The sequence below is a fragment of the Spea bombifrons genome, chromosome 1 (genome assembly GCF_027358695.1).
Source record: "Spea bombifrons isolate aSpeBom1 chromosome 1, aSpeBom1.2.pri, whole genome shotgun sequence".
NCBI classification, from domain to species: domain Eukaryota; kingdom Metazoa; phylum Chordata; class Amphibia; order Anura; family Pelobatidae; genus Spea; species Spea bombifrons.
In genome coordinates this window covers 72,039,028-72,051,443 of record NC_071087.1, presented here as the reverse complement: position 1 = coordinate 72,051,443, position 12,416 = coordinate 72,039,028, and the positions used below count along the sequence as shown (strand labels likewise).

The 12,416-nt window shown below is 39.3% G+C and overlaps 1 protein-coding gene across 1 annotated transcript in view; it reads right to left on the bottom strand.

The window, feature by feature from the left end:
• Window positions 1-12,416, bottom strand: part of ADGRL3 (adhesion G protein-coupled receptor L3) — a 792,897-nt gene that overhangs the window by 616,588 nt on the left and 163,893 nt on the right. The window contains exon 5 of the mRNA XM_053463509.1: window positions 12,166-12,180. Coding sequence (XP_053319484.1) covers window positions 12,166-12,180 — 15 coding nt within the window. The remainder of the gene's footprint in view (window positions 1-12,165; window positions 12,181-12,416) is intronic.

Below are 12,416 nucleotides of genomic sequence, written 5' to 3'. Positions count from 1 at the left end.
CATATATCGTGTATTTATATATAGTAAAGAACTTATACCCTAACTGAATGTAAAAGGATATGAATACACATGGCTCCAAGGGCAAGGTCTCTCTCTTTCTTTCTCTCTTTCACCTTCATCTCACCAAGAATACTGAGCCTACAGTGCCTGTGACCACCATCTGCTCATCAGTCAGTACTGTATGTATATTACTTTGTTACTAAATAAACCTGCTTAAGGAGACTTAGAAGCTGTGGTCTTGATTGCTGTTTGGTCACTGGAAAAGTTTAGATATTCAAGACAAAGAATAATCTAACAATTTACACAATGGAAGTATAGCCCTCTAGAGAAACAACCACGAGCTGCATGGGTGTGAAGCCAGTCACTGTACAGACTGATTTGCCAATAAGGAACTACGTACATCAAGAAGGCCTTGTGGCCCTTACAGCAGTTGTCCAAAAACAGATAGGCAGGGATATCTGGTCACTCCAATGAGGCACAGACACTGTGATCTCTATGCAAGTCTGTGGGGACTTGCATTGAGATCACACTATGATCGGTGCAGGGGGATCGCAAGGAGGAGAGTGAGAAACCATGTCTCTCACCCTCCTCCACTGCTGAAAAACAGAGGGAAAAAAGGTTAGTGATTTATAAAAATAAAAAAAATCACTAAACTAATACAATAAATAATAATAAAGAAAAATAGTGAGCTAAGTGATATCATTGTGACATCACTGGCATTAATAACATGTTCAAGAGGTCCCTAAGAGGACATCTAACCATTTGGGGGGGGGGGGATTATATAAAAAAATACAAAAAATAAAATAAAAAAATCTTACATCCCATTACCCTAACACAACATCTACCCAGTATAACCCTCCTGCCCTGTTAAGCCATAATCATAAAAGTGCTGGGAAAGTATGGAAAATCTATATAAATTAGGTATTTCTGAAATCTGGACACCTGAATTTATAAATTTAGAGGGGATTTTCCATTGCTTTACCTAATTTTGTGAGGATTCAGTGGGAAAATGTTAAAAAAAATAGGTGTTTTTTTTCTAATTTTTGCTAGTTTTTACTAAATTTCTCATTCAATTTTTAGCTAATTTTTAGCTAATCATCTAACTATGGTATCAAAAGCTCTATCTCTCCTTGAAAAACAATATATAGTTTACATGTCCCGACACCTCTGGGATTGAAGGGGTTAAATGGCAGATGCGTTAACAAAAATTCTCTGGTGAGTTATTTTAAGTGTGTGGGCTCACACACAAAGTGGACATTGTGGTGATTCCAATAACCCCGAATTAAGCCAAGGGCATTGTCCTCAATTGTCCAGTGTTTCATGACGTGAACAAAGGAAAGACAGCAACATCCCTGGACGTATTTATAGGGGCAACTGTGGATCAAGTGTGGAATGGGGATTATATTGTAAATAATATATACAATACAATATATATATATATATATATTGTATTGTATTGTATATTCAGGGGTGTTGATGGTACTGTATGTCCAACAATGCATGCTGATCAAACCATCACTCTTCTCAAACTGCTAGAGTTGCTTACCAAATACTATGGTTTGCAGCAGAAAATTAAATCTGACAATGGGATGCATTATCACCTGAAGGTTTGCTGAAAGACAAAATGAGCAAATTGATTGTGAAGCATAACATGTGCGAGTAGGTGTTAGATCTGGCAGCCATGCTGTTGAAAAAAATGGGTGATCCAGGGACTGATAGGTTTATAGACCTTGCCTATTGATCTAGGTCCATATTGCTGACTAGGAAGGTGCTCAATAGGGAAGAGCCGAAAAAAGTATGGAATCCAAGGAATAAGGAAAATGGGAAGGATTGGGTTCCAGACAATTCACTATTTCTTTCTTGGCACAGAGCCCAGGCAGAGTCAGCCTTTACATGGGTCCCGGTGGGTGGCAATTTTGAGGGGTCAGTGAGGCAAAAGATAGGGGCTGAGGTGGTTTAAGAGGGCATTTAACAAAAGTGGTTTAGTTTATTTATGAGCCCTCTGTGTGTCATTAGAAGTGTGTAAATGTACAAATATGATTGTGTATAGATGATAAGTGTGTATAAAGGTATACTGTGTCTATACCCGAGTGTATGTGATGGTCAGTCTTTATTTCATTACAGTGTAAGTAAAGTTTTTATTTGAGCACAGCACATGTCATCGTTTAACCCCTTAAGGACATACTTGGTTTCAACATTTCTACAGACCTCCAGTTTATCTGTAATTTTTTTCTCTCTCTTATTGTACCCACACAAATTCTATATTATTTTTTTGTTTCATGACAAGAAGGGGTTTAGACTTTACTTACTTTTACTTGAAACATTCTTAACTCATCTACAAAAGCTAAATAAAATCTTGCTAAATAAATTCTAATATTTGTCCTGGGGAGAAATTTTACTAGGGACATTTTAACACTTTTGATTTAACCATTTTAGTGCTAGTCTGTCCAAACATTGCAGTAAAATTTCATTTTTTTTCACAATATAAAAAAACATGACAACAAGAATATAATATCAAGCTTGTAGCTATAAGATCCCATAATAAAGATTCTTAATAATTGTTGATATATAAGTATACAAAACAATAGAGACGGGCGTATACAATTAAACTAGTGTTGTCGCAGAATGCTCTCTTATCAAGTATAGTAGGCTAGATTTTAGGGATTGAGTTAGGAGACTCCATCAAAGCAGATTTTATCAGCAGGGGCTGAGTCTAAATGATTTAGGGGAGTTAGTTATAAATACATAAAAAATTCTTACAGATATAGTTCCCATTCTCTTAAAGCTTTATCAGTTAAGGCATTAACTTTTCCCATGAGGAGACCTATTTCCATATGCAGTTGATATTCAATTTGAGCTTTAAGCTCTATCCAGGTGGCAATATTTTTGCTTTTCCAGTGTCTGGAATTAAAATGTATGAAAGTAAATATGTCTTCATTTTATCCAATTTTGGCCAATTTAGATTATGTAAATATGTATCTATCTTTCCTAATACCAATTGCTCTAAAATACTGTTAACCATGTCCCAGAAGATTAATACAATTCCACCAAATGTGGTCAAATGTATGCTTATCTGATCCACATCTCCAACATGCATTTGTGTAGCAAGGATGGATTTTACTTAACCCCTTAACGTCCGATGATGGGCCAGGCACGTCAGACACAAACGGTCAGGTAACGACCAACAACATGCATGGCACGTCATTTCATTAAACAATTTTAGAAAGTGATATATGATCACTTTCTTCGCTTAAATGGTGTTGCTGTAATGCCTCGATGTTGATGCCACCGAGATCAGCATCAGGAGCCATATCTGGCCCTTCCCCAGGGTGTTAACGTCCGCCATACGCTGTATGGTGGCGGATTTCCGTTTTAAAAGGAGTTAGAAGGAGAACTTCAATGGTGTCATTGAAATTCGATAGCAAGGCATACAGCGACACCTAACACCCACCCTAGGACGCGTTGTGACCCCTCCAGTGAGAATCACAAGATGACAGCGCGTCCGTTAAAAAAATAACAACGTTGGGGACAAGACAGAGGGTCTCTCTGCCTTGCATGTTGAATACAGGTTCTGCATTCAACCATGGAAGTCAATGGAGCACAGCTTTCTAATAACAATGTGATTAGTAAAATATATAGTTTTTTAAACGGAAAAAAATTAAAAAATGTGGTAACATTTAAAAATAATAAGGCAGTGATGTCACCATCAGAGAAACCATTCAGTTCCAGCAAAATGTAAAAACAAAAATAAAGTTTATTATTATGAGCAAGAGCTAGAATTAGAGCTGTTTCTTCCCAAAAATCTTTTTTTGGAAAGAGTTAAAATAAAACCATTTCAAATACCCAAGGGGTCAGGGACGGGCGGGGCTGGGGGGCAATTGCCATCCAGGCCGGCAGACAAACATTTAAGGCAGCCGCAAAGTTCAAAACCAAGCGGCTGCGAGCGGGACTGGCCATCCTGTCGGATCACCACACTGGCACGGATCACCACACTGGCACGCCTCCAAAAATGATGCACGCGGCAACTTTGACTGTGCGTCGGGACTTGATGTCAAATCCGGGCGCACAACACTGAAGCCACGCCCACCGTCTTCCGTGCTCTTTGCACCGGAAGGACAGGATACAGAAGAAAAAGAGGAAGAACGAAGAGGAGGAGGAAAAGTGACAGTGGCAGAGGAAAGGTAGGAAAATTTTTAGGGAGAGTGGATTAGTAAGTGTGTGAGAGTGATGGGTGTTATGCTGTAGTTTATGCTGAATGCTTGTGATTGAGGGTTTCAGATAGCATGGATGTGTAATTGTGGGGGGATAGCATGGCATAGAATGTAATCACATTCCTATCATGCCCAGATTCCAGCATGTACTGGCTGCCTAGGCATGATAGAAGTGTGATTGCTGTTATCAATAATTTTGTTCTCCAACTTTGGTGTGTTAACACTTTTATTAAAAGTAAATTACACAACAAAACTGGACAGAAAAATTCAATAACAGTATTAATATATATATATATATGATTGCAAACAACAATCACACTCCTATCATGCTAAGTCAGCCAGCACATGCTAGAACCTGGGCATGATAGGATTGTGATTGCTGTTAATTATATATATATATATATATATATATATATATATATTAATATTGTTATTGATTTATTTTTTTTGTCTAATTTTGGTTGTTTTTTTTTTCGGTTTTGGCCAAGTGAAATTTTCAGTTTCGGTACAGAATTTTCATTTCGGTACATCCCCACTAAGCCAGTGACTGAAGTGGTAGCCTTACACCAACCAAATCAATGTTTGGCTTAGTATATAGTTATAGGGGTTGTACTGCAGTATTGTCAGTGTTTGGCTCAATGTATAGGCACATTGGTACAGCGTGATCCCCAAGTATATAATAACAGTTATGCTGTACCCCTGTCAATGTTTCCCTAACCATAGAAACTATACAGTTTTAAAGAGTGTGTGTGGGGGGTGCCACATACATGATCTGCCACAGGTGCCAAATACTCTAGGTACTCCCCTGCGTCGTGCGGCAGTCAGGCCCAATGGCCGTGCCTCACCCCTTTTAAGACGTCGGACGAAGAGCTGGTGGAGTGGCTGCCGCATGACGGCCGCTTTCAATGTCGCTCACAGCCACTTTGGTGGCGAAATGGGCCACTTGACTAGACTTGCCCCCCAGGCCTTAGGCTGCCAGTCCTCCCATGCAAGGGGTGTTTAATTTAGAAAAAAAATAATGGTTTGATGGAGTAAATTGGAGCGGCCAGGTTCAAAGATAGGACATAGGCACAGACTGACCAAAATGGAAAAAAGCACACTTCTTAAATGTGGCCTTTAGCCCCCAAACACCAGACAAACCCATGCATGGGTGGTATCACTGTCATCAAAAGATGTTGCTGACCATATATTGGTGTGTTTGACAGTGACATAGTACCAGGAGCTGTAAATTCACACCCGGAGTACAATTTGTGTGATAAATAATAATATTAAAAAAAAGGCTGGTGGTAAAATTAGTGAATGGAAAGGCTTAAAATACCAGCATTTGAAATACCTTGAGGTGTCTAGGTTTGGGGTAAATTGAATTAGCCTGCTTCAACGATGGCCCAATTAGGACATGAGGGCAGTAGCACCAGATGTTAAAGTTCCAAGTTAAAAAGTGTTGCACTTCCCAAACGTGGCATTGTACCGCCCCAACAACCTGACAAACCTTGCATGGGGGTTATCACTGTACTCGGGATGAACACATAATGGGGTCTTGTTTCAAAGTGACATACACAAGGAGCTGTAAATCAATACCTGAAGTGCAATTTTTGTGATTAAAAAAGACAAAATAAATTACTACAAACTGAGGTAGTAGAATTAGTGCATGGAAAGGCTTAAAATACCAGCGTTTGAAATACCTTGAGGTATTTTCAAAAATATTTGGTTTGATGAGGTAAATTGCATTGGCCGGCATAGCACATGGGGCAGAATGACCAGATTTGGTTTTGAACTAGCAAAATGCTACTTGTACTTATTGCTCAATAACTTGCAGAAAAAAGCAAAAAAAATAGAATTTATTTAGCAGGTTTTTATTAGCTTTTTTGGATGGGTAAGATTTTTCAAATAAAAGTGAGAAAAAGTGGGGGGTTCAATTTTTCATCATATGATGTGGCATATAGGGGGTATAAGGCATAACTGGGGACAGAGTAGCAAGCCATGGGGCAGATGTGCATAACTGGTTGGCAAATAAAAGGAAATAAACACTAAAAATGCATTTTTCTCAATCATAGTTTTTATTTAATATGAAAAAATAGTTTACATGTTTATTACATGAATATTTACTAGTAAAACATTTTTCCTATAGGGTAGTCTTATATGCAGGCTTTTTCTTTTTTTTCTAAATGAATAAAAAAAATAGGAGGTCGACTTATAATCAAGCAATCAATCCTATGGTTTTCATGATGTAGCCTCTGACCCTTAGATAAGTAAATACTTCACCAGCAGGGATTTCAAATTCATTCCTTACCTCGAAAAAGTTTTTTTGATTGAGTCAACCAATTTTTTATTGAAAGTTCCTCGATATTAGAATCCAGGGACTTCAACTTGACATTTGGCAAGAGGATAAAGCCAATTTTTTGTGTTCTGCTGAGGGTGGCCCAAACACCATTGACCTCTTCTCCCTTCACTACATTAACTCATTTCTCTGCTGTCACTGAAGAGGATGTACATGCTCTTCTTCTTTCCTCTTGTCCAACCACCTGCCCCCTTGACCCCATCCCTTCCCATCTCACCCAGTCTCTTTCATTTACCCTTGTCACTACTCTAACTCATATCTTCAACCTCTCCCTCACTACTGGATCTGTCCCATCCTCCTCCAAGCATGCTACCTTTACTCCTATCTTGAAAAAGTCCTCCCTTGACCCGACTGATCTCTCCAATTACCGTCCCATCTCTCTGCTTCCTTTCACCTCCAAGCTTCTTGAAAGAATTGTTTATATCCAATTAACTAAGTTTCTAGGTTCCAATTTCCTGCCCTTGTCACCCTACTGAGACCGCCCTAACTAAAGTTACTAATGACTTACTCACTGCTAAATCCAAGGGCCACTACTCCATGCTAACCCTACTGGAGCTTTCTGCTACTTTTGACACTGTGGACCACCCTCTTCTCCTTCAAATGTTTCTTGATCTTGGCCTCTGTGACACTGCTCTCTTCTGGCTCACATCCTACCTCTCTGATCGTACCTTTAGCATCTCTGTCTCCAGTACACTTCCTCTCCCCTCCCTCTCTCAGTTGGGGAACCCCAAGGCTGTTTTAGGAACCATTCTTTTCTCTCTTTACACTTCCTCCCTTGGCAAACTGATCTCATTCTTTGGCTTTCAATACCACCTGTACACTGATGACACCCAGATCTATCTATCCTCCCCTGATCTCTCTCCCTCTGTCTTAGATCATGTAACTAACTGCCTTGCATCTGTCTCTACCTGGATGTCTGCACGTTTCTTGAAACTTAACCTCTCCAAAATTGAACTTCTCATCTTCCCTCCCTCCAATGCTAAGATTCCCCCATCAATCTCCCTCAATGTTAATGGTGCTATCATCTCCCCATCTACTCATGCACGCTGTCTTGGTGTCACCCTTGACTCCGACCTTGCGTTCACACCCCATATTCAGTCTGTCTCTAAAAACTGTTGGCTCCATCTTAAAAACATTGCCTGCATCCGTCCCTTCCTAATACAGCATCCCACTAAGGTTCTTGTCCATACCCTGATTATCTCCCGTTTTAATTACTGTAACTGTCTTAGCTGGTCTCCCTTTTAACCGTCTCACCCCTCTACAATCCACCATGAATGCTGCTGCCAGACTTATCTTCCTCTCACATCGCTTTACTAATGTCTCTCTCCTCTGTCAGTCTCTTCACTGGCTGCCTGTGCGCTTCAGGATTAATTCACAGTGGTGCTCATGTTTAGCTGTAGTTTTCTTCTTTCCCGTTTACTGAACCCACACAAGTTATATATTGTTTTCTTTCAGCACAAGAAGGGCTTTCGTTAGATGTCATTATTTAGTATCAATTAAACAGTATAAAATATGGTGAAACATTTAGAAAAAAAAAGACTTTTCTGAGTTTGGAAATACCCAATGTTTTTTTCTGCAATAAGTACAAGTAGTATTCTGCTTTTTCAAAACCATTTGTTCCCAATCTGGCAAGTCTTCCCCCATGTGCCATCTTGGGTATCTTTGAAGGTGGCCAATGCAATTTACCCCATCACACCAAATGTTTTTGAAAACTAGACAACCCAGGGTATTTCAAATGGTAGTATTTTCACTTTTTCCATGCACTAATTCTACCACCAGTCTTTAACAAAGTTTCTGGTAGTCATTTTTTGGTGGGGTTTTTTTCACACGCATTTTACTTCATGTATGAATTAAAAGGTCCTGGTATATGTCACCGTCACAACACAGCAATATGTGTTCAGTAACATCTCCTGAGTACAGTGATACCCCCATGCAGGGGTTTGTCGGGTTGTTGGGGAGGTAAAATGCCACATTTGGGAAGTACAATTGTTGCCTGGCTGTTTTGAGGCAAAAGGGCCACATTTGGAAGATCTTTGAGCCTGACCAATTCAATGTGCCCTATAAAACCATATGTTTTTGAAAACTAGAGACTCCATGGTATTTCAAATGCTGGTATTTTAACTCTTTGCATGCACACTGTCGCAGAACCCTCCCTGCCATGGGCTCCTGTGGAGCTAGGAAACAGATTTGGAGCTCAGAAACAGATTTGGGGTGCCTGCATATTGGTAGGGGGTTTATGTGTGGTCTTACTCTCCATCGGGTCATGACTTACAGGAGAGAGAACTCCATGGCCAGTATTTTCACCTGGATGTGATACCCAGCAGGTTTTGAGCCAGAAGTCAGGGAAACACCCGTGTTTATCAGACTACAATAGCGACCCCCTACTGGGCTGATGTGGGCTTAATGCAAATACTGAGCTGTGTGCAAAGGAGGACCTGATTAAGAACTTTGTGTGGTTTGCTGTGTCTATTGTATGTACATTACCCCCTTGTACTGTTTATATACCCCTGTGTTTCCAAATAAACCTGTCCTGTTTTCACCTTAACATGAGTGGTGTCTGAGTGGCTTGAGTGGTGTCTGAGTGGCTTGTAGTGGGCTGCTATGATCCTTAATTGTCCTTTTTAGGACAAGGATCAGCTTCTGTTAGCCACAGTGCCAGCGCATCTCTGGTGCAGCGGCATCCCCCTTCTCTCTACAATGCTTGTTCTGTCTGGCGCTGAAGGGGTTAATCACTGGTGTCCCAGCAGGAGGAAGCAACATTTGGCGGGAGTACCCAGTCAGGGTACAGGGTGTCCCGTCACACACGCATTTTACCACCAGCCTTTCTCAAAGCATGCAGTAGTATTTTTTTGTGTGTATTTTTCCTACACAAGTTGTATTTTAGGTATGAATTTACAGCTCCTGGTATATGTCACTGTCACACAACACCCTAATATGTGTTCAGCAACATCTCCTTTTGTTGTTTGGGGCTAAAAGGCCACAAATGGGACATGTGCATTTTTAAAATTGGAAATTAGACATATGGTCATCCTTCCCCGTGTGTTAATTGGGACATTGTTGAACCCGGCCAATTCAATTTACCCCATCAAATCATACATTTTTTCAAAGTAGACACCCCATGGGCATTTAACATGCCAGTATTTTAACTTGTTCCATGCGAGAATTGTTTTAAAATAAAGCGCTAATTTTGGGACTTGCTCATAAATATATATATATTTTTGGGGCTTTTTTAAAACATTTTTTGGAACTGGAAGGTGACATCAGTGGGGAATTATTTTTACATGTTATAATTTTTTTTTAAACTTTTATTTTTTAAAAATTATTATTATTATTATTATTATTATTTTTACATTTTTTTTACTAATCACATTGTGAAACATAGCATTTCTGGCTTAGAGCAACTGAATTGTACATAAACCCAACATTGCATGTATATATCTGTAAAAATACATGCAAACTCAGCATTAAAGGTATAGATTAAATAAACAATAAACAATAAACAAACAAAAAATAAACAATAAACACAGAAACCTAAAATTGTAGGCATAGATCACAGGTTGCACAACCTAATGACGATCCTTGGGACCCATATTGCACACATAGAACTTGCCCAACACCCAGATCACGCGCCATAAAGGAAACACATGGCCAGTCAGAGTCCGGGGTTTCCTAAAAGCAATGGCTATATTGTGTAAAAGCAGGATCAGCCAATACCACCCAGGGTTGAGCCCAAAGGATCGAATGGTCTGTACTATAAACAACCAGGTTAGATCCAAAAATGAAATCAGGGAGCAAACTAGAGGCTCCAGGGCTACAGAAGTCACGTAGTCCAAAAGGGATAGCTGGAGTTCAGGTACACGATGTAAACAAATTCGTAAAACAGAGAAAATGCTAAGGTACTGATATACTTGCATCCGGATTGCATCTACAGCACATGCTTGCATTTAGACATATCTGCCCTAACATACATTCAAAATGCTCTCTTTTTCCCTTTTCTCCCCTATTTCATTATTTCTCTTGATTCTTTGTATCTTTTTCCACTTTATCATTACCCCTTCGTCTTTATCTCTGTCCTTCTCTTTGGTCCTACCCTTTCTCATTATCTCTTCCATTTCTCTTTACCTTCCAGATTGTAAAGTTGTTTGAGTAGGGCTCTCCTTACACTAATTGATACGTTATATACACCTTGTTAAGTCATGTTCAGCGCTTCCTTTCTATTTGATCACTCTTATTATCTTTCTTCCTCCTTATCTATTCTTTCTCTCTCCCCTTTCTCGTTATCTGTCGTTTTTCCCATTTCTCTTTATCTCCCCCTCCTTTTTTTATTTCACCTTTTTCCCTTATTCCAACCCTTTATTTCCCCTCCTCTTTCTCCTCCTTTCTCTCTCCTCCTTATTATCTCTCCCCTATATCACTTCATGTAACAGAACCCTCCATCACTGGAGCTCCTGGAGAGGCCTGAGAGCCAGCCTCCTCCCTATCGACTATGGGCCAGGCCTTGTAGAGACTTCTGTTTGTGGATACAGGGGTTGAGTTTCTGCTGATGTTCCCCATGTTTTCGCACTCAGAGTCTCAAAACTGTAACGTCAGCTGGACATCCTGTGGTAGGAAGAAGGCTGATGGTTTTAGCATTGTTAATTGTTTAGGTGTGAAGTGTTTCCCCTGTTATTGTGTGAGTTAGCCCTTGTTTTAAGACCCCCTGTAGGTATGACTAGGTGTCACTGCTGCATACCTAATTATCAATTACATAACAGGTAGCTGTTAATCCTGTGAGCTCCTGTTATCCTTGTGTCCTGACCATTGTCTGTCTCAAGCCAATTATATGTCTATCGTCATTCCACGTCTACATCCCCAATTAATGTAATTATTTATGTCTCATGTCACTCTGTCCTTCCCCCGGATATTATGTTGCAGGATTTGATCTAATTACTTCCTTCCTGAAATGGTAATTAGATCATGTGATATGTGTCTTGCCCCTTTTCTTACTTGTGTATATACAGATCTGTCTTTGGTTTTAATAAAGGAGTCCTGTAGCCACGCTGTGTAGCTAAGCTTCCGATAGCCGCAGTGCCAATGCAGCTCCGGTGCAGCGAAGTCCCCCCTTCTATCTACAACGCTGGTTCTGCCTGGCGCTGAAGGGGTTAATTGTTGGTGTCCCGGCAGGAGGAAGCAACGTTTGGCGGGAGTACCCAGTCGGGGTACAGGTCGGTCCCGTCACACTTCATATCTTCATTTTCTTACTATTTATTCTATACTATGTATCTCTCATCTTTCTCTCCATCTCTTACCTTCCTCAAGTTCTATGGTGGAAGGACAAGGTCTGTTCATATAGTTCGTTGTCTCAGTGCTCTATAGTGGTATGCACAGCTTCAGTATTGAATGCTGGGATATAACATTTCTCTAGATACATTAATAAAATGCATTTGCCTCAATAACCCCTTAAAAGACCTTATCTGTACAAAATGTAAAAAATACTAATAATTATAGTTCTAATAATAAATTAATAAGATTTTTTTGTGAATTGACAATTTAATGAATTATAAGACTAAAATGTGTTTACTATAAGGTATAAGGTTAAAAATAATCAAAATTATATGAAAAAATAAATACAATTACCTCTTTGTTCCACTTCTATGGTAGGCGAGAAAAGTAAAGAGGAAAAAAACAGAAAAAGGTAAATATTAGTAATAAAGAATGTACAACAACAAAATATCGGTATGAATTTTAATTAAAAATAATTACCTAGAAACAATACTTATGATACCTTAACCAGACTATATAACACATATAAAATATATATAACCAAACTTATTTTATATTTGCTTATCTACACTGATACACTTTATGTTTTTTTTTTAAAAAAAATA